At 36.2% G+C, this 24,271-nt stretch overlaps 1 protein-coding gene across 1 annotated transcript in view; it reads right to left on the minus strand.

Annotated features, from left to right (window-relative positions):
• LOC140166919 (uncharacterized) overlaps positions 1 to 24,271 on the minus strand; it is a 61,333-nt gene that overhangs the window by 22,066 nt on the left and 14,996 nt on the right. Inside the window, 10 exon segments of the mRNA XM_072190404.1 lie at positions 179 to 477; positions 721 to 817; positions 819 to 946; positions 1,696 to 1,769; positions 1,851 to 1,925; positions 8,939 to 9,027; positions 13,470 to 13,487; positions 14,930 to 15,008; positions 16,757 to 16,842; positions 17,360 to 17,493. Coding sequence (XP_072046505.1) covers positions 179 to 477; positions 721 to 817; positions 819 to 946; positions 1,696 to 1,769; positions 1,851 to 1,925; positions 8,939 to 9,027; positions 13,470 to 13,487; positions 14,930 to 15,008; positions 16,757 to 16,842; positions 17,360 to 17,493 — 1,079 coding nt within the window.

Raw genomic sequence — 24,271 nt, forward strand, 5'->3', positions numbered from 1 at the left:
ACTGCACAATGGCATGGGATGTGAAAAAGTACTACCTTAGTCAGAATTGCTGGCTAACTTTAGAGAATAACTATCCTAGCACATTGGTGTTCTATGTGCAAGAGTCAATATGAACTGTGTGCAATGGTACTACCACTAAGATGTAATCTACTTTATTATTAATCAGACCAAACCTCACCTGACTCAAGTATGCCTGTTGCTGCTGCTGTGCCTGTGTATTGTACATGCCCGGCATCCCCATCATACCCTGTTGTCTTCCCATCATACCTGCTTGATTACCCCTAATGCCCTGGTTACCCATCATGCCTCCTTGTTGTTGCATGCCTGGGGCCGATACTGCTGGTTGCATGCCTGGCACTGTTGCTGCATGTTGCATGCCTGGCATGCCACCATTGGGGTAACCGTTGGCTACATTGTACTGCTGTTGTGGGGCTTGTTGTTGTGGTTGTTGACCTTGTGCTGGGATGTACATGCCTCCTGAAAATAAACAAATCACAAACATAATTGACCTTTTCAGTAAATCGCATAATTCTCTGCGGTTAGATCAGAGATGTCGACATTTGATGTCACACATTTGAAAGCTATGAAGCGCACAGTAACGATGTGCGCATCGTACATACATACATCCATACATACAGCCAGCCAGCTGGAAAAGTGGTTATCTTGTCTCCTCCTTTCAGGCAAGACAAAAATGAAGCTAGAAAAAATATCACTTCTTACCTGGTACTCCATATGCGGGCTGTTTTTGGCTCCCAGATCCATACAGTGCCATGATAGAGTCTTTATTCTTCTTTGAAGATTGGTCTGGCTGTTGGTTCAGCCTCATCCCCAAATAAGGACATTTCCATTGCACTATTGGTTGCTATGTTATTACTACTTGATGATTGGCCTGCTGGATGTTGGGGCGTGTTCATGCCCAGGAGGTCTTGGTTCGAAGGTGGGGTATCTACAGACACAATAAAATGTGTAATGTATTGCTAAATTTGTGTTGAATGACTGTTTAGAATTAAAGAGGAAGTCTTGCCAGAGCAGTTCTTCTGGGGTGACACAACCCTGCCTGGTTATCAAATTAATCAGTGACAAGTTTATCTCTGAATAACATTAAAACATCAATTAGCACCTGTAAAATTCAGAAGTAACCTTGTCAGTGATTAATTTGATAACAAGGCAGGTTTGGTTCACCCCAGAAGAAATGGTTCCTCTTTAATAGCTATTTAACTATGTATGAACATTTTCTCAAAACTACAACACATAATATTTGACTGTATACTATCACCAAACTTCACTAATAATGGATCATGAACATGTGGTCTTAATAAGCTACTAATCACTTATAATAATCGTATATTCAACAAGGATGTATTGTAATAATGCACAGATCATTTTCATGTTACGCTGGAGAATACTGCACTGCATTCAAGAGCAAGGGTTTGTTTCTGTTTTGTGACAAATAGTAGTCTCTTTCTAATGATAATTATATCACTGTGGTTTGTAACACACGCTAAAACTATTGCACTTTGAAATTTTGTATCGTAAGACAACAATTACGCAATTCATTTTTAAGGTAGCCTTCACAACAAAGGTTTGTAAATACCAAGACAAAGTGTCCAAAACTATTCAGCACAAGAACAAAATATGCAAAGTCCCAAAAAATATATAAAATAATGGAACTTCTTAATTGGCCACAATATTTACCAAGCCCAAGAAGATCATCTACTGCTTTTCGTCTGCTCACAGGCGTTGTTGGTAATGACACCGATTTTTGTGTATGCGGCGATTGCTGAACAGTTAAGCGTAGCCTTGGCTGCCTCTGGTCTTGCCACTGCAGCAGTAGTAACAGGTGTACTGACTAGAGATGCTGCTGCTGCTGTACTTGACGATGTAGTGGAGCTTGTCGCTTTGGCTGATGAACTATTTGATGATGACTGAACAAGAGAAGAGGGAGAAAAAGAATGGCATATTAGCTTATTTTATTATATAAAAAAAAGGGTTATTCCTGTTGAAATCCATGCACAATCGTTGGGCAGGAAAACCTCCTATGTGTCATTGGCCCTTGAACATGTTTAAAGCAAAACTTCCTACATAACCTTTTGGCAGTTTTGCTTTTTCATGTTCAGGGACCACAATCACATGAGGTTTATCCTGCCCAACGAAGTTTTAATAATGAAAGACACGACCTTAATCTTCCAAACAGGGGGTGTAGATTTCAAATGGGATCATCCATTCAGGTAATGCCATTTGAAATTCACTGTGTGGATGATGGTCATTAGGGTCTTTGGACTTAAACTGGAATAGTCCAATTGATATCATCTCTTCGTATTTGTACACTCATCAAAATATTACTAAACATTTTTTACGACAGAATTTACATTTTCCCCTTGTAACAGTGAAGGTAATGTTTTCTGACCGAGATATATTTCATGTGTATGCATAACTGCACAAGGCAGCACATTGGTATGTGTGTAGGACGACACTGTTTGAGGGAGCAATTGCAAAACAGATATTGTGCTTTATACTTCTCTCTGATATCAAGTTGACTTCAATATAATTCCACAGTCACTGTCACAATGCAACTCTCTACCACTCTTATCAAACATATACACCAGGCACAAAAAGAAACTCGTCAGTTATATTCATCCTTGCTTTTCAATAACTTGATAATTTTGGATTATTCTGAAATATACATTTTGTTAATTGGACTTTTCTTTCTCATTTGACACCCTGTTCGTGAACATTGAGCAAGAATTGACCAAGATATCGCCTCAAACTCTCAAACCCCAAAATGAAAAGTTGCAATTTTAACGATTCAATTGTGCCTGCTACACTGTGTGCTTTATTGATTTGCCCGTGGTGCTTGTGTGCAATACAACGATGCGTTCCCATTGAAAATCGTTGAAAATGCAACTTCTGATTTTGGGGTTTGAGGCTTTGGAGGCGCATATCTTGGTCAATTCTTGTTCGTTTTTCATAAACAGGGTGTCAAATGAGAAAGCAAAGTCCAATTAACAAAATGTATATTTCAGAATAATCCAAAACTATCAAGTTATTGAACAGCAAGGATGAATATAACTGACGAGTTTCTTTTTGTGCCTGGTGTAGTCTCAACAATAGCAAGTGAACCTCCAGGTTTTTGCAACAACCTGACATCCTAAAAATATACTTAACAACCTGTTACAAAGAATATAATGTATAATATAATCTGTGAAATGGTACAAAGTATTATTTATATTATTTTTTGTTATCAAACTTTTTCAATATACCCTCAACTCTTTCAGTGTACACACAACAAGATCGGTTTTAGGTAACTGAAATTTTGCTTGCAGTCATTTAAGCAATCATTTTTGGTTTATCCTTTGTGTAAAGAGCACAGAATTAGCCTGGCACAGAAATCTTCTATTGAAGGATTATATGCACAGCTTTATTCTGCAAGCTGCTCCTTAATGGGAAGCTTTGCACTAGTCCAACTCATGAACTTCTTACACCAAGAATACACTCCACTTTTTCTTGTTACACTTGCATAACACCTTCCCACTTATAATATTATTACTATTAGTAGTACATGTGTTACACTCTTGACATCAAAACAGAAGATCTCATTCTTATACTTCATAAAGTAGCCTTTATATTCACAACACACATAACTCAGCTACAGTCTGTCCACATAGAAATACAAAGTAAATAGACCTTGGATACTAGAGGTCTGAGAGTAATTATTTTAGTGCAATGCGTGTGTATGCTTCTTTGGTGCGCCAACTGCTGTGCGATTTGTACTTGCCGAGCGCACCACGCTCTTTATGCATCGCGTTTTTTAACACACAGTGCGTGTCACAGATTTGGTTTGGACAGACTGTATATAGTATTCAGCAAGGTCCTTCAGCACTGCTCTACGGCTCTTCCCGATGCTACACGACTTAGTCTGCGAACGAGGAACTGATGTGATGACAGGATTCAATTAGCCAATCAGAAATCCACTTCTGTGTTTACAAATGTTGCAAACAGTACCAAATAGGCAGACTGCTGAAGGACTAACCAATTACTATAGACACCACACATTATCACTCGCAAATCTTAAAACAGGTTGTTGGTTTTAAACCCAATTGCTTCCTGTGAGGAAAATGGTGAAGCTATAAAACACTTCCATCTGGGAAGTTCAACTTGGCTATTCCAGTTGAAATCCATACACCCCTTATGGAAGATATGACCTTAATTTTCCACAGAGGAAGTGTGAATTTCAAATAGTTTACTTGAATGGGCAACTCCATTTGAAATCTACACCCCCTGTGTTAGAGATCAAGGTCAAGTCTTCCACATGGGGTGTATGGATTCAACTGGAATAGCCCATTTTGATTATACACTGGTGGAATTGAAGCATATTTTATTTAACACACTATGCAGGACCAGTTTTCAACAGATCTTTACAAATTGATATTTGTTCTTCAGTAAGGGTTAATATTTCGTCAATGCTGTTTTCACCTTACAAGATAGGATCTCAAGAGAACAGGTGCTGAGCAGTATTCATTTCACCTTTCCCTTTTGATTTGGTCTCCATTAAAACCACAAAATTTTGGAATATTTAACAATTATACTCAAAATATGCAAATTTGCATCCAAGCAAAACATTTTCATCGGCCAATCATATTGAATGTCAAAGTCACAATATCTGCTACTGAAATGTCAAATGCATGCATATAAAATTGCGAACTTTTAAGCCATATAATATTGCCATACACATTTTGCTGTTTGCAGATTCAGCAGTGAACTGACTATGCTTGCTTAGCCGAAGCATTGGCAAACTATCTAAACTTGCTTGGCTGGAGTAACTAGAAATTTAGAAAATGGAAAATCTTGACATTCCAAATCAGCACACCAACACAGATATATTTACATTCTCAACACATCACACCTCCCCCCCCCCCACACACACACACCCCCACTCACATTATGGAATACTTGATGATGGAACTCAATATATGAAATTATGAGTGCTACAAAATATCTGAAAATGGACTATTCCATTTAAAATACATACACCCCCTATGAAAGATATGACCTTATTAATCTCCTACACAGGGGGTGTAGATTTCAAATGGAGTCACCCATCCAGGTAACCATATTTGAAATTCACACTCCCTGTGTGAAAGATTAAGGCTGTGTGTTCTATAGGGGGTGTATGGAGTTCAACTGGAATAGTCCAATGTGATATTAACCTTCACATGAAGAGCAATTGATATGTGTATGTATTGACTGGGAAAACAGATGGGCTATACTGACATAACAGTGAATATGAATATTATATCACCAAGACCAGGAAGATGAGAAACCCTTCACCAATTTAAAATAAAACAAAAATGAGGTGAAAAAGAAGTGCTAAAGTGTTATGACTGTTATGACTTTATTTATTTTTTTGACAAAAATGACTTGTTTGTGCTCCCAGAATTTATGATGTGATCAAATGTGTCCTGCAGAATTTATGCAATTCTTTTTGTGTGATAAAAATGTGGTACACCAAAATAATTAACACACTGAAATTCTTCCATTTAAGCCCATCTCCCCTTAACTCATTATATAGGTGTGGTGTAAAAATGAATTCACAAAGACTTGCAACATATCCCAAGTACCTGGACATATAGGACACTCATGTTTGATAAAGTGGCTTCTCTTTAAACAGTTGGTCTAACAAATATAAGTCAAATTCCTTCCCAATATCGCTGTGCAAGCTTGACATATTTTCTTTTTGTAAAGGGTATCAGAAATTACCAAAAACCCTACCATCAACTTAAAAAATGTTAAATTTAAATCAATGCTCTCTCGCACATTAATTAAGTTTTCATTAAGGAAGGGGTATGAGCGTTTGGACAGTATTTATTGTGGGACATTAGAGCACATCAGACATATCGAATTGCATTCTGAATACTGAAGAATGTCCTTCTGATATCAAATAATTTTGATTTTTTGAAATCCGCAATGTAATACACATTTTATGGCAAATCATTCAAAATTGATATTTTGATATTTAACAGTACTTGAAGTAAACTTTATAAATCTGATGATTTATACTTAAAGTGTATGTAGGTGGGATGAAAAGCCGACGATCAATTGACAATTTTGACCTTTTCAGATATTGAAGATATGGATTTTTTCCCAAAACACCAACAAAAAATAGGTCTTTTGGGGAAAAAATCCATATCTTCAATATGAAAGGTCAAAATTTTCAATTGATCGTCGGCTTTTCCTCCCAGCTACATACACTTTAAGAATATATCATTAGATTTATAAAAATTTATTTCGAGGACTGTTATATATCAAAAATTTGAAAAATATCAAATTTTAATAATTTGTCATAAAATTTGTATTAAATCGTGAATTTCAAAAAATGAAAATTATTTGATATCAGAAAGACATGCTTCGTATTCAGAATGCAATTCGATACGTCTGAGGTGCTCTCCTGTCCCACAAAAAATACTGTCGAAACGCCATAAACGCTCATTCTAGATCCCTTAAGGGCTGTGGTATGAGCGTTTGGACAGTATTTATTGTGGGACATTAGAGCACATCAGACATATCGATTGCATTCTGAATACGAAGAATGTCATTCTGATATCAAATAATTTTGATTTTTTGAAATTAGCAATTTAATACACATTTTATGGCAAATCATTAAAATTGATAATTTTGATATTTAACAGTACTTGAAGTAAACTTTATAAATCTGATGATTTATACTTAAAGTGTATGTAGGTGGGATGAAAAGTCGACGATCAATTGAAAATTTTGACCTTTCGTATTGAAGTTATGGATTTTTTTCCCCAAAACACCAAAAAAAATTAGGTCTTTTCGGGAAAAAATCCATATCTTCAATATGAAAGGTCAACATTTTCAATCGACCGTCGGCTTTTCCTCCCTGCTACATACACTTTAAGAATATGTCATTAGATTTATATAATTTACTTCGAGGACTGTTATATATCAAAAATGTGAAAAATATCAAATTTTTATAATTTGTCATAAAATTTGTATTATATTGTGATTTTCAAAAAATTAAAATTATCTGATATCAGAAAGACATGCTTCGTATTCAGAATGCAATTCGATAGGTCTGAGGTGCTCTCATGTCCCACAAAAAATACTGTCGAAACGCAAATAAACGCTAATTTTAGATCCCTTAAGGGTGGAACAAACCATATGAGTGTTTCTAGAAAGTTTATATTAATTAAGCACCAAATCAATGTTACAGGGGAAGCTTAACCATACGATTGTTTATAAAAAGTTTATATTAATTTAGTGCCAAATCAATGGAGATCTGAGGTATAACATTCACAGGAGAAGCCTTGTGAAATTCAGTCACAAATTTATGCAATTATTTTTATTCATCATATAAAACAATTAACTAAGTGTTGTTCAAACCTTATGTCTGTTACCAATTCCAATCTAAGGTTAGCGTAATTTCAACACTTATGGTATATGCTGGAAGTCTTTGTGAAAATGACCTGAGTTCAAGTGCCCTTGTATGATGATGCTGACTGGTTCTTTATATCAAGTTTCAAAATTTCCACTATTAGTTTCATAATTTTGAACCAAAGATAACATAAATGTAACTTTATCTCTAATAGAGTATAACATTGCTATTTGCTATTCAAATTGCATCACAAAATCTTGACAAAGTTTTGAGGCAAATGTATTTTTCAGTAATTTTGGACCAATTTTGTTCCTCATAAAAAGATACTTTTTCAATTGCAGTTTTCTGACATTTTTGGATTCTTGATAAGGAAATCACTGTATGAAGTGAAAGTTCTGACATATTTTGTGACCTTCGATCTTTCAAAACAAAAGGTCGGCATATAATGCCAAATTTGGAAGATCTTTGCCTTATTTTGATCAAAAATATAAACTTTTGTATCATTTTGTAACTTATTTACTATGTACATTATGATACAATGTTTATTATACTAACAGAATGCTATCAAATGGATAACAAGCTCCAAGTTGATCAAATGTCCTTTTATTAAAGCTGAACCAGGCAACACCATTAATACACAACTGCTTCACCAAAAGTTTGACAAATATTTAGCTAAGTTCAAGTCTTACCAAACATTTGCATTTAAGCAAATACAAACAATTCACAATTCAAAAATGTTTCCCATCACTAAATGTTTGTCAAATGTTTGGCGAAAACAGCTGTTTTTGCCCATTGCACAGTTTCGCCATATGCAAGGAGAACCTTGAACTGATAATAAACATGAAAGGAAGAAATATGTTACTTTACACAACGCAAAATGACTGGTTCAATTCCCATTCATGTATGCTGCCAGATCAGGACTCTCCTCGCATATGTAACCTGCTACCATGAAATAAGCGTAAAATCACAAGTTGGTAGATTCAAGATGTTCTACACTGTAGCGGCTGTAGACGTTGGTGTTCTTTGTTTCACATGCACCTGTTCAAGCCATTCATGAAAGCCATACTACTGGCTGTACAGTGGTGTACCATGGCCGCCCCAATCCCGGGGGGCTGAAGAAGAAACAATTTTGCCGCCCCTTCCTTAACAGCCCGAAAAGGTTGACCCAATTTTTTTCACTGTCGTTTGAAAAAGTGAAGAGCAAAAAAAAGAAAAAAAAAAAAAAATTTTAGGCGCTAGCGCCTCTAAAAGCCCCTTCGCTTTTTGCCGCCCTGTTTTTGCCGCCTTCTCCTTCCGCCGCCTTCTTCGCTTTTTGCCGCCTCTACTTTGACCCGGGGCTGGCCTAAAGCCCCCCAAAATACGTGCATGCTGTACAGGTGTGCGGCAAAGAACATCAACTCAAGTCAGTCAGGGTGCCTTGAAACTACCAACTTACGAAATTATACTGATTTCGTTGTAGCAGGTCACATATGGCAGAACCGTGCAATGGTCAAATACAACCCCTTATAGCTTCTAGCCTTAGTTTCTGCACAATTTATTTACCTCTTTAGGTTTTTGTAAAGAAACTGTGCTAGACTTGCCGGCTTTAGGCTTTCTTCTCCTCTCTTTTCAGGTTCCTCAAACTCTGTATGCTGCAAAGATGAATTGATGAACACACATAAAAAAATAGGAAAATACAAGAAAGAAACTGAATAAAGGAAAACGAAACGTGCAGATATGTTGCATGCATGAGTAGAAAGAAAACAGTGCAAATGTAAAGTGAAAGTCTTAGAAATAGATGATTAATAATCGCAATATGCTCTGAACCAAAAGAGCCTTGACAACTGGCTTTAGGGCCTATTCACCTATTCAGAGAACTATCAAGCATTGCCTGAAGGACAAATATAAGTGACAACAAAATAACTAAATATCCTCTACACCCTAAAACTAACCCTAAACCCTAATCTATACCCAACACAAATATCCCAATCCTTTACCCTAAACCTAAAGCACAGTGTATGGAGGATATTCTGTATCTATGCCATATGTGTACATCCATATCAAAACGATGCACTTGTCGGCTGCTACATGTTTCATTTCACATAATAGCTAGGAATAAATCCCAAACTCATCTCAAGTGGAGGTCACTTCAAATCATCCCCATGTCACATGGTTTAGAAATACAGAGAACATTCCTTAACCAGGTGACTTGGGGCTGATTTCAAGCGACCTCCACTTGAGATGAGTCTGGTATTTATTCCTAGCTATTATGTGAAATGAAACATGTAGCAGGCGACAAGTGCATCATTTTGATATGGATGTACACATAAACTATCATCCTGGGGTCAATTTCATCACTAACAGTTGTGATGCATCGCAAGTCCTTGCCCATTGTAACAATACTGTAAATCCTAAAGTTAATTCTTTATTACTTCCGTGTTCCGAGCTGTGCGCCAAGCGTAGATGGGCGTACACAGAGAAGAAATAAACAATCACGCTGATTGGCTGATCAACGGACTTGACAACAAGCCAGTTGACCCATTGGTCGTCGGCTGGGCGCGTAGTACCCGGACCACGGAAGTAATAAAAAAATTAACTTTACAGAAAAGTCAACAATGGATCTGGAACTTAACAATGTGTTTGGAGTTATGGTGTATTGTAAAGTGTTAGTGAAATCTTTTCATGGGTTGTTGTGTCAGAATCTTCATCATGCAAAGGCAGGTAAAGGGTTACAATAGGGTCACAAAACTACAATACATACATTACACACACATGCAATTTTTCACAATTATTGTCAACACAAAATTGCTTTTGCATAATTATATTTGCTTGCTTGTTTTGAAGCATTAACACAATAAACTAAAGATATACAGATCAATCACCAACAGGCAAAGTCCAGCATCATCTGTTTGTGAGGGCCAATCATTAGATGAAGCATATGCACAAAAAACGCTACGCCTGCCCATTCTGTGCCCGTTACCACATATTTTTCAAAGCACAGTCTTGACATCTTTCGCGTAAACACATTTAGAGCTGATACTAAACCCTACAGCTCCATGATAGTCGCAAATGGTATGGGCGATGCAATGGTGTGCTTTATTAGAATGATCAGCATTCATGAATATGCAAGAATTCTCAACATACAAAACACATGGCCTTTACCTGTTGGTGAAAAGCTGTATATTTCTTCATCTATGATTGACACCTAAGCTAAACCCCATACCGCTATAACAGCTTAAGTTATGACATTGAACTATATTTGAGAATCCAGTACTGATCATATTGGGAAAATACTTAATGTCAATATTAAACTGGCAATACACCCCTTTTTGGGAAGTCCCAAACATCAGAATCTCAAAGCAAAGAAAAAAGTTGCTGCTTCAGTTTCCTAACTTACTTCAATGAATGATTCAACAATCACTCACTACTATTATTGTAACAAAAGTTACATTTTCCTTTTTTGCTTCTGTGCAAAATAGTGTACCATTTGAAGTTGTCCAACATACAATGTATAACTTCCAAGAACTAACAGCTAGCTACTCTAAATTACATTAACAGTTCTACAACTACACTACCGGATTCCTATTGCAGCCACCTGCAGATAGAAGTACACTGCTGTCCAGCTACTTCACTGGTACTCTAAAGACCTGTGTGGGGTACTCTAAGTACACACCCCAGAATCACATGTAATGTACTGGTACACACACTGGTACGTGTACTGGATTGGTACTGCACTGGTAGCTAGGCAGCGCTGTACTGTACCGCTGTGGCAGCAGCAATGGGAATCTGCTACCGTAGTGTAGAGCTCCTTCTGAAATGCCAATAAATGGTGACATGCGACGTTATGTACAGTCAGCCGTTGTCATAGTTCTTTGCCTGTAAGTATGCGCACACATCCTGGTTTTTTTAAGGACCTGTACACCGCCGTATTAGAATGATAAAGGGCAATAAGGCTAAATTGAACAGTGTCAGGGGGAGGTGGGGGTCATATGCTGGTCTCTCAAACATATAGACTGTCCCTTGTATGTGTTTCTAAACATTGCTGTCACCTCATCAATAGACCACTTGACATCATTGTTTATCAACAAAGGCAGGGACTGGTCTGTCGCTATACAATGTATGCTTGAATGAAGTGCTACACTGTTCAATGGCTTTCTTGTACTAGATATGAAATGTGGTGGGCTATTTAAAATGCACATGCCCTGAGCAAACTATGATGCGTGTGCACACTGCAGGGCAAAGAACAATGGAAATTGCCATAATTTGCGCGCATACTGCTGGGCAATGACATCACATGGCAAGTGGTCTAAAGTAAATTGTGTGGAATCGGTCCACTTCAACATCAATATGGAGATTTTACTCAGGCAGGCATGAAGAAAGTGGATTCCTGGCTGTATTCTGTCTGCATCAAAGTGGTTTCAGGCATTTCAGTTAGAGCCCTAACATAAAATACAAGTACACAAACAAACATCATCTAAAAAGTAACTAAGTTTATCCTATCAGTGGTCTATTCTACGACATTCATAAATTCAAAATGCTTTCATGTCTTGAACAAGAGGATGGTCAAATTTAACTAGCAGATTCCTATTGCTGCCGACACCAGAGGTACACTGCTGCCAAGCTACTTTGTAGTTACTCTAGAGTAACAGTGCAGTACCAAACCAGTAGTACTGTAAATGCTAAACATGTTTAGTAATTTGATGCCTTGTGTTTAGATATTAAACACTTGATATTTTGAAGTTTGTGTTTAGATTTTACACATGTGTTTACAAATCGAGGACTAAAAAGTGTTCAATCTCTAGACACGTTTTTTGCAGTGTGCCTGTGGTCAATTAACACAAACTGCAACTGTATTGGAATTGGAATTGAATTGGAATTGAAATGAATGCTCAGAATTGAATTGAAATTGATTAGCTGTTAATTTCGCTGCATTTGGATTGGAATCGAAATGAAATGATTTTGAAATTGAAAAATTGAATTGGAATCGAATTGAATTAATTCTAAAGCAAGGTGCATTGAATTGGAATTGAATAGCAAGACTCCAGGTGTAGAAAGAATTGAATTTAAATCAATTTTCTGGAGTGAAATAACAATAACCAGTACCAGTGTGTGTACTGTACGTGTGATTGCAATGTGTGTACTCTAGACCCACATAGATACTCTAGAGTACCAATGAAGTACCTGGGCAGCAGTGTACCTCTGATTATAGCAGCATTCTGGTAGTGTTCGCCACACATCATCCCTACTTCTATGTAATATCATGTCATCGTTGAGCAGGAAAAACCTCATATATGTGCTTGTGGCCCCTGAACATGTTTAAAACAAAACTGCCAAGAGGTTACATAGGAGGTTTTGCTTTAAACATGTTCAGGGACCAATGACACATAGGAGGTTGTTCCTGTCCAACGACGATGTACGGAAAATGTCACAGAATGTATCATTATTCATTCAATTCCCCTTGATATAATATTTTTGTTCAGTAAATTTTATTTAAAAATAGAAATAAATAGTGAAGCCTATGACAATAATTAGTGCAGCCACCACTGCCAGTATCTCTTGTAGATTCACACAAAGGAATCATTTGTTTCATAAAATATTTTCCCCAATTGCAAATTTGCAGTATGTTGAAGCAATCTTTATTCTTGATCCCTAATGCATTTTTAATAATATTAAATAATTATGTGCTCAATTAATTAGTTATTCAAAAACATGCTTTTGTTTTTTAGATATCATGAAAGAAATGTCTGTTCACATCACTGATCTATTTTAGGTGCTTTGAGGATGAGATATACCATCAATGGCTATCAAAATCAAAATTGGAATTTTGGTCAATTTTCAAAATAAGTTTCACAATGTTTCCACCAGTTGTTGTGGTTTTAAAATGGGTCATTTGTTTTTACTGAACACTCGTTTTGAAACAAAATAGGGCAGATTTGAATAAATAACGCTAAGAAATGTGTTGCTAAACTGTAGAAAATGGGGAAAAAGGATAATAATCATTTCTTTTTCATAACATTTAGAACAAATCAGTTTTCAATTTAAAACAATTAAAAACAAGTTAATTGAACACATAAAAATAGAAATGAGTGATTACCTTAGAACGGGAGTATTCCTTAAATACGGTTGGGAAAGAATGTTACATAACTAGGTATTAGTACAGGATTTGAAATATTGGGCTATTCCATGAAATCCATACAAACAAATAGAAGAAATCACCTTAATATACAACACAGGAGTGCAGATGACAAATGTTATAATCCATTCAGGTAACCCAAACTCCCTATGTGGGAGATTAAGGTCATGTCTTCAGGGTGTATGAATTTCAACTGGAATGGCCTTATTGTGCTCAAGATGACAGGGGCCAAGCTATAAATAACAGGTTATATCAGAATGTTTGGTACCCATCAGTGTTGTTGTACAATGAATGAAATGACTGCTTCTTCCAAATCCAAAATATTGGATCCTCTTGAAATGATAATTTATAGTTGTATGACCTTTTATAACATAAATGTACAAATAAGGTGGATATTATACTGCATTTTGATGTGGCAGGCTTGACCATACTCACTAGACATTGATGGGTACCAATCATTTTGATACATCTTGTGAGTCAAATAAATTTGATGCTGTCCACATGTTGTGACATTAAAAGATTAAAAAGCTTGTTATATTAATCATGAAATCATGTTGATTTCGGATCCAATCTATAAGAGTTTGAATTTAATAAATTATCATAAAATATTAATAGGGTTAGTATATGTACAACTTTTATACTTTTTGAAATTAAATCTACACCATGAAAATATCACTAACATTGGTTTTTAAAAACTTCTTTGCAGATATTCACTTTTCAAAATTTTGATTGAGCAACCTGTTGTCAACCATGCATACTGGGTGATTGATGTATATGTACAACATAAAAATGCTGACAATGTTCATGTTGCCAAGTTTTGAGTGTATAAATAAGCTTAAAAGCTTGAAATCTATCCAGGAAAATTGGTGACCTGCTTCAAAGGGTGACAAGCCTTGATTACTATACCAGATGATCTAAGGAACTCCTATTTCCTAACTTTCCTGTTAAATTCCATATACCCCCTGCGGAAGTCATGACCTTAATCTTCCACACAGGGAGTGTGAATTTCAAACGGGGTTACCTGAATGGTGAATCCCATTTAAAATCGACACCCCCATGTGTGGGAGATTATTAACGTCATGTTTTCTCAGGGAGTATAATGGATTTCAACTGGAATAACCTATCAAAGGAGGAACTTAAATTTTGAAAATCAAGTCATTATCATACTTGTCCAGTAACCAAGTCTGCTATTTCACACTCTAATAATAATTTAATGGTGCCTGCAATGTATATTTCAGTTTCATTGTCATCATTGTCACATGATCACAGTACTTACATCCAGGTTGTCCCAGTCAGCAAAAATATTACAAAGAATCATATTTGGAGCATCTTTCAAAATTGCAGAGACAATGTTAAACCTATATGTACAGGTACATTACAACATGAGCTACCCTACCAGAGACAATGAATAATATACTTACCCTAACAGGTGGCTTGACATAGTTTTTGTTGATATATTTCTTGTGCTCGTATTTGGCCCTGATAAAATGCTCTAGCGCGCTACTAAGAGAATTGGTTAAGTTTACAACACTTCAAAACGTGAATACATTAAGCCTATTTTGTAATATCTACTCACAGGAAATACAGTACTTCTTTTCAAAATAAAAGTATCGAAACGATTACAAAGTATAAACACATCAAAAGAAGTAAGTCCCCCTCTGAACATGTCGTCATAACATTGTAAGGTTTCGTTTTGTACCAATAAAACTTAACTTTGAAATAATTATATGACTGTTTACTAAGTGCTGTGTGAAAATGAGAGATTTCCATGACTTCAGGGCTGAATGAGCCTAAATTGAAGGCAAAAACTGCCCTTTTCAAAAGTCACAAAGTAGGCCTATGCTTGTCACAAAAGTTGATTCATGGCTTGTTACTAATGGAAAACCCCATGTGTTTGAGTGCAGTTTATAATCCTCACCAAGTGAACATTTACTGTAATGTGTATCGATTCTTGATCATTCAGCCATGCAAATCCCCTTGGTGCAGAGTTCAGCACAGGGTCTATAAGATGGCCAGTTCCATTCCTTGTCCCAATACGCCTTGCAGTTAACAAGCATAGGCCTACTTTGTGACTTTTGGGAAGGGCAGTTTTTGTCTTCAATTTGGGTTCATTCAGCCATGAAGTCATGGACATCTTTCATTTTCACAAAACACTTAGTAAACAATCATATAATTATTTCTAAGTAAGTTTTATTGGTACAAAGTTTTACTTTACAATGTTATGACAAAATTTTCAGAGGGGGACTTATTTCTTTTGATTTGTTTAGATGGTCAGATATATCGGGAACTGAAATATATAGCAAAAACTTATTAAAATGTATATAAAGCTCAGCTTTCTTCTGCACATTTTGATACCTCTTTTGTTGCTCTACGATATCATTTGGTCGAGTTATGGACATGTTTTTGTGTGTTTATTTGTGGCTGCAATTGTATGTGATTGTATGAAAATATGCAATATTCCAGGTTGTTGCCCTTTTTCACACAATTTTTTTTAAATGCAAATTTTAACAAATTGTCACTGGTATTGCCAATTGGGTCCAAGGATTATGATTGGGCTGTTTTATCTGTGCAAAACAGGGTATTATTAATCCCCCAAAATTAATCCTGTGTTTTATAAGCTTTGATACTGGTCAAAATTAAGTTCTTCAAAACAAAGCCAGTAGCTGAGGATTTATTTGTTTCTTTGTAGAGTCTCTTCTTGGTACATTAATACATTTGTACCAGTAATTTCTGTTTAGTTTGGCTAATTAAAATTGTAATATGCTCTCAGGTCTTTTTCTCACTATTTTTTAGGACTTTTTCAAAGTTACACTCACTGCAGCATACTTAACTTGAAAAATAAAATTGAACGCTATATATATATAAGACTGAATTTTCCCCTTCATATCACCACAATATTGTGAAATACAGTCCAACCACTCTTATCTGGACCTCTTTAAAGAATCTCTGTTAATAAGTGTTATCCGACTGTGTGATTTTATATGGAAAACATCTTATAAAATGCTTTGACGCCATAATTTCATGCACAGAAGCATTTACATGCGACACTCAAATATCATCTTTCAGTGTTATATTGCACCATGAGTATTGTTTGTTGTCCCAACTTTAGCACCTTGGACACTCAATGCTGAATTACACTTAATTCAATTACTATATTGTTCACTTATCTGGCCGATACTTTCCGGTCCCATTATGCCTGGATAAAAGAGGTTGGACTGTAATGAACTTATGATAGGATCAAAGGATACGAGTCTGTCTGTGGTCTCCTGTAACCTTCTGGCAAGTTGCCTTCATACAGCCTACGTCCTACGGTGTTACCGGTGTCTTCCATACTCTGTCACAAACAAATTCACAACACAACGCATTAACATTGGGATACATTATGGGGTCCATGTATTGGGGCGCGAACCAGCCAAGCACTTGCTCAGGGCACAATCTTTTTAGCGAACATGAGGGATTAGAGAATAAACTATGGCAGGGTTTGTGCTAGCCTCTGGAAGACCCAGCGAGTGGTCCATAGGTCCTTTACTACATGAAAACTTTCTGAGAAGTTACATTTTGGGGGTCTGACTGGTGAATATTTGGGAGTCCTGGCCCCAAGCTCAGGTTAGTGTCACTCCTGGACTATGCGGTACCGTATTACCCCCTTACCCCAAAAAAAACAATTGTTCTTTATAATGAAATACCATCAATCCATCATCCAATTTCAGAAATGTTTTATTTTAACAAAATTAATCTGGAATCTGCAAAAAGAAAACATCAACAACTTAGAAAACTTATATCCCTGCAAGAGTGTGCTAACTGTGCATCCATATCACATATCTTGGCTGATTTTCATATACTGTACTTACATGGATCTGTTCTTCTGTCCATGAATCGAGGTTGACTGATTTGACCCTTGATATATGTACACCAAGATTACGATGTATACCAGCACATCTAATGCATAAAAAAATTCCTAGATTCCATGATGCCCATCTTGGTCCTGAAATTAGAGACAAAGAAAATGTTTTTAAAGTTCAAAAAAGAGCTAATGATACTGTAAAACCACTTAATTTCGCTAATTTTGCTAGAAGCCTCAATTTGATCAATAAAGTACACACAAATTTGACAGTTTTACATTGAATTATAAACATGAATTGCTGGATTAGCGAAATAAAGTACTCATGAAAATGATGGCCATTGGCAATTAGCGAAATGAAGTAATAGTGAAATTAAATCTATTATGGGGTACATGTACTTTGTGCTGAGCTCTCTCTCTTCTCTCTCTATTTCTAACTTACACAATAAAGGTTTCATTATAAAAGCCTTGCTTCAATCATTTTTTTTTCAAAGAAAATGTGAAAAACCTGTTCTTACTAGAGGCGGGGTCCGATTATTTCTGTTCTGTTTTCTATCTTAGATTGAGGCCTACCATTAAAGCCTTAATTGTGAAGTTTCAGTTGTCATCTGTATAGCTAAAAATAGTGTAAGCTGTATAGCTGAAAGCTTACACCTCAATCATGATCATGAAGCAACATGCCTGATCTATGTTTAGGCGTGCAATAATTTACACTCCTCAGGAGCATTTGAGGCATGCGGGTACAACTAAATTTGAAATTGACTTGTTTGTTTTGTTTGAATGCATTTTACAGTTATAGGCCTAATACCTTTTGGACTCCCGCAAGATTGTACAACGAGAATCCGTTTGCGGGAATTCACAGGCCTTGTCTTTTGAGGCGCAGTGAGAGTGATCACTCGCCTAAAATGAAGTTGAGGAGAGCTTTTTATCACTCGCCTACAATTGGTGTAATATGAGGATATTGTTCTTGACATATTAGTGACACATGTGCTATATTCCTTCATCAATTCACCATGATTGTACACATGAAAAACGTCATTTTGTGTCCATTTTTCTCGAGTGATCGTTAGACATCACACAGTCGCCACTGTAATAGGTGATCAACAAATGTAGTGCTGGGCTCACATGTTCAAGAAAAAACAACACCAGAAGGGTGTTACCATCAGTTTGCAATGACAAGTCAATGTTTGCCAATCGGGAGATCGATTGATTTGCCTGGATTTTCCCATTGATATATAATGAGCGGCGATGGTCGGTCGTCAAAACAACTTTGATCAAGCAAGGTTGCAGTTAAACGGACTCATTTATATGGTCGGAATTTGTACTTCAGCGCCAGGGGTAGCGTTAACTCCCCGATCTGGGGTGAATGACCCTAAATTTTAAAAAATATTAATTTTTCACCCTCAATATAGATGGTAGGCAGGCTCACTTCACACACTATAGGTGGCGCTATTAGTCCATAGGGTAGTGGAATGTGCATGTACGGTCTATAAATGGCTTTACTGTGGGGCTCAATGGAAAAAATTAATTTTGACAACCAAAACCTAAATGACTTTGACTTAAGTTGGTACTGGCATAATACTGGATTCATACACTATCACATAGTGCAATCTATGATCCACCAACTCGACACCAATTTGTGTGTAAATCAAGACCATCCAAAACAGCTTTCTTACAGTAAAGAATAGGAAGTCATCTGGGGTCACATACAGTAGTGTACATTGTACATGTGCCTACATTGTTTTGTCACAATTTCACACACAAAATTTTGGGCAATTTGGTGACACTATTTTTGTCTGTAACTTCAAAAGTATGCACTAGAAACATGATTGACCCCTTATTGTTTAGGTAATTTGATTCTCTTTCATGAAAGAACTTTCAGCTAAAAATATTAAACTTCAAAATTTTATGAACATCCCTAATATTGGGAATGTGCAAGCTCAGGGTGAACTCTGACCCTCTACTTTTGGACCTTACTCCTACCCCCGACTACACTGCAGAATATTTTTCACCCCCGAGATTTAATTTTCAACCCATGTATTTGGATTTTCTGCAAGCTCGGGAGTGAAAAACACAGGAAAACAACCCCCTGTTCAGCGCCTGTGTTTCCGGTTAAAAGTAAACAAACATTTCAGCTAAGATACATAGCCAAAGCTAAATTGTAGGCAAATTGGACAATTAAAAAATTGTTTTACAATGCGTTTTAAAACTGACGACGCTATAATGACTGAACGTGTTATACTAGCACCCTCTATCTTAGCCCGAGGTACTTGCACCTCCGTCACTACGATTTCCACTGTCCTTCTCCGTACGAAGGGCTGAGATTCCTGAGCCTATCTGGTCCAGGGTACACATAAAATACCACTTTTTCTCATAAATACCACTTCCTACCATTCCTCACGTGAAGATGAGACTTAAGTTAAACAAAACATATTTGGTGCATGTTCGTAAATGTTGAGGCTTGAGCACATTTGAGGATGTAAAAGACCAGACTTGTGACTGTTATCATCGCTGTGTTTTGAATTCTTCCTATAAATAGATGCCATCAGTGTGACGTCATCACCGCGATGTGAGTTCACGGTGCCCCGTTTCTACGTACGTACGGCATTCATGGCCTTACTGTGAGGAAGGAGCAACATGGGCCATGTTTCGGGCTACCTCTATCTTCTATCCACGCAGCTTGCACAGTAACTATCTTGTCGTTGTGGATAGTACAGGGTGTATCAAAATGATTGGTACCGGGCTATGTGTCATTTTAAAAAATTAATCAAAAATATAAAATTGCTAATTAATATAGTTTTTGTACTATAAATAGAAAGGGGCATATGTTAACTTATTGATCTAATAATCTGAAGTTGATAGGTTGATGCATCTGGGAGCTATTGTCATTTAAACGAAGATCGACGTAATCATGGTTTTACTTACACAACACAAGATGAATAGGTTAACTGCTTGAACCATTTATTGCATACATGCTCTTCAATATCTCACCTCAGTCTGCATAACATAAAATTGCTTTACACATGCTTTTAGAACGATAGTTCCTGAAGTCCCTGCCTTACGACTCTGGCAGTGTGAGGTGAAGCCCTATCTTGAAAGAACTTAACACCTGGGATGGATCCATTCTGTAACTGCAAGCCCATATCAAATTTTGAAACATTGCAAGTTATAGCATGTTTGCATGGGATACTCCTTGCGCTTGGCAACTGTCTTCTAAATCTTCTCTGCACTTCTCCATAGCTTCGTGTCAACCAGTCATTCTCAACTATGAATGCACACTGAAGTGTGGAATACTGTGGGCCATTCCATGTTCCAATAACCTTTACCAGGTGTAAACTAAAATACACTGTCTACAGTCTATAGCCATTCTGCCACACCATCTACTTAGTAATCTCAATACTACAATTTAAATTACCGCCCTGGAAGGTGTTGATACAAAATTTCTTTCACCCCACCTAAATTATTCAAGTCAATAATATTACTCTTAACCAATAAATATTGATTATAACATTTATATATATTATGAATGAATAAATAGGCAAGGAAAATATTAAACATTGCCATGATTTTCAACATATCATTCTCACAAGGTATTTGCAGTAAAATAGAGCTTTGAAAATGGTGCGCTACTGATCCAGCGTTACGATAAAACGTGTACAAACACCTACTATCCTTTAGAATCATGTAACTTCTGAACAGAATGTGCTATCGTTATGATCGAAAATTCTTAGAGAAGATAAAACTACTATAATTACTAATAGTTAAACAATTAATCCCAAACTGACACAAAAACTAGTGAAACAATTCGGCAAAAATGAGAAGTCTTCGGTACCAATCATTTTGATACACCCTGTATACAAATATTAACTGTCTATGAGTGTGATTGTCGAAATATAATCACAAGGTGAATGATGGATTGTTCCATTCCACGAGCCGGAACGGCGAGTGGAATGGAACAATACATCTTTCACTGAGTGATTATATTTCGACCATTACACAAATTTAAGACAGTTAATATTTGTTTTACATTGTATATCACTCATACATAAATTCTATTACTAAAATACTATTTAAGGTAGTAAATACATTTTTTCATCAACATATAGGGGAGATTGGGGTAATTGTGGCCCCGGGGTAAATGTGGCCCCTTTGTCTTTATCAGGGTGTCTTTATACTAAGCATTGGTCTAGGTGACTTAACTTTATTTGAAAGAGTGGTCTTTATGTTACTATTTGGTGAAGAAATTATTCAAATAGCATTAAAATTTTTATGAGGGGGGTCTAATTAGTGGAGCGACATCGCAATTGGCTCTAAAAAAGTGGCAAGTCCACTTTTTATTCATAGGGGTGGCCGGGTGGTACTTATTGGTTGTATCACTGATTTCGTATGTGTTTGACATGAAAGGTAATCATAACAGTTCCCATTGATATAACAATTTTATAAAAAAATTGTTTATTTAATGAGCTAAATTTGCATATATTATGTAATACCCGGCTTGGGGTAAATGTGGCCCCTGTTCAAGTCTTATGCAAATTAGAATTAGACTTTTGGTTTTTATTATAAAGCACTTTGAATGTATTATTTCTTTATGTGCGTTTATTGATACTTTAGACCCTATCATGTATTTAATAATAATGTCGGTTCACAGCGGTTGAAAGAGGATTGAAGTAAGAAACAAAGGCACTAAAGTGACTTTAATTTGCTTAATTGCACACAAATCGCTTAAAACCGTTATTGCAGACTTGTGAAGTCCATCTTGGAGTAGGTTACGTCTTGTGGCCTTTCGTTTGAGGGCAACTACAATTAACTTTATACCAGGGTCCATCAATGTGTTGTCTAGATCATGAGACAATGAGAACAGTCGTTTTTTTCCATGGTATTCGTAGGTAACCTTAGCGAAAACGTCAAAAGTTACCTTCGAATAAATCAATTTGGACACAAATTACTAAGAAACCAGAAGGTCGGTAAACATTTAAAATGAAGCACACATGACAGTTGATAAATCCAAGTATTTATCCCCTTCTAATCTTCTTTGAATCTGATTTTTCTTTCAAATGAGCAGACCGTCGTCTATTTCAGTACATATTTTTCACCAATTAAGCCGTATTCAGTTTTGCATGGTGGGCATGTATGTGAATTCGCAACTTTCATTGACATATGATTTAATAGCAAACATACAGGCCTTCGTTATGTACCAATATGGGCATTGGCATGAATGGCGGTGTTTCACAATACTGTCATGATGTCAAAGTGTATTCGTAGGTAACATTCGGTTACCGAAATTACCTACGAATACTTGCTTTTATTGTTGACATCTCAGAAATATTTAAACGCAGGTTATCGAAACTTGGTAGAAATAAAGAGTGTATTACCCTGCACCTATTGCTTAACTATTGTTTACTATTCTCTCACTTTGTGGAAATGGCACAGCTTTTAACATGTATTCGGAGGTAATGCATATTTTTTACCAAACCTACCTTTGTGCCATTTAGAATTTCTGGCAGCTAAACACAATAATAAAGATGTCCGAATGCAATGCATTTCAGTATTGGACATATCAAAGCTCAAGTATCAATTGCGCATTTATTAGTGATTTCCATTTATTAAAGATATATCTAGTACTATGAAAAATTGTATTCGTAGGTAATGTAAAAAAATACCACTCAAAAAATTATCACAAAAAATTCATAATTATGTACAAATATGTGAAAAATTGATCAGGCAATCTTTGAATACACACCTTTCAGGAAATCAATTTAGATTTAATCCAATGCCTTCTTTTCATAACTGATTTAGATGTTTTTAAAAATACTTTAATACTACACAAGATAGCATGGAAATATCGGAATTTTTGAAACATCTCGGTTGAAAAAAGTGGTGGGGGGCGTTTATGTGAGGGGGGCGACTATTTGACGAAATACGGTAGGTATCCCAGGCAAACCTTAGTTAACACATTTGCTACTCAGCCAAATTCGCCGACAATGTCAATGCATATTTGGTCGAATCCAACGAAAAGTGTACACGGCATGTTCAGGGCCATAACTTAAAAAGTATTAATCAATTGGCATTCGTTTTTGTATTGTGTTTATTCGCCTTGATCGATTCATACGCTTCGCGCCATATATAATAAGACCCCCTTCTGTGAAAAACTTAGACACAGAGACAGGCCCTCGAAATCCGCGGTAACACGGCCGCGCCGTTCCCAGAAAAAAATTGGAGGTCACAGAAAAAAAATTGGGGAAAAAAAAAAATCGATTTTTTTTTTAATTTGTTCTAAGTTTTTTTTGTTAATGTTTTCCTACACACCCACAAACCTTACTGCATGTATTCAAACCACCCAAGCCCAACTAACCTTTAACATAACCCAAAACCCTTGCCCTCACCCCCAAAAGGGAATTAGGGTAGAAATTGGTTTCACCTGAAAATGACAGAAAATCGGAGCTATATTTAATGTTTTTAAATGCATTGCATGAATGTGTTAAATATATAATGTTGTAATTACTTTAAATTGGCCTCATTTCAATTTTTATGGAAATTGTTATTTGTATTGCTAACAGCCTAACAAAATAAAAGAGAAACCTTTCACATGACATAATTTTCGAAATTTGAAAAAATTTCTAAAATTCTGGAAAAGTGCAAAAGCTTTTTTCTTCTGGGTAAGAACTTTTTTCTTACATGCAACAGCTTTTTTGTTGCAGGGTAGAAATTTGATAAATAGGTCATACAAAATGCATGCATGGACCTATTTATCAAATTTCTAACCTGCAAGAAAAAGGCTGTTGCATGCAAGAAAATAATTCTTACCCAGAAGAAAAAAGCTTATGCACTTCAATGTATTGTTTTTGTATTTTCAGAATTTTAGATTTCTTTTTAAATTTCCAAAATTATGTGAAAGCTTTTAATAAGCCAAGCCATAAAAATA

Source organism: Amphiura filiformis, chromosome 12, assembly GCF_039555335.1.
Source record: "Amphiura filiformis chromosome 12, Afil_fr2py, whole genome shotgun sequence".
NCBI lineage: Eukaryota > Metazoa > Echinodermata > Ophiuroidea > Amphilepidida > Amphiuridae > Amphiura > Amphiura filiformis.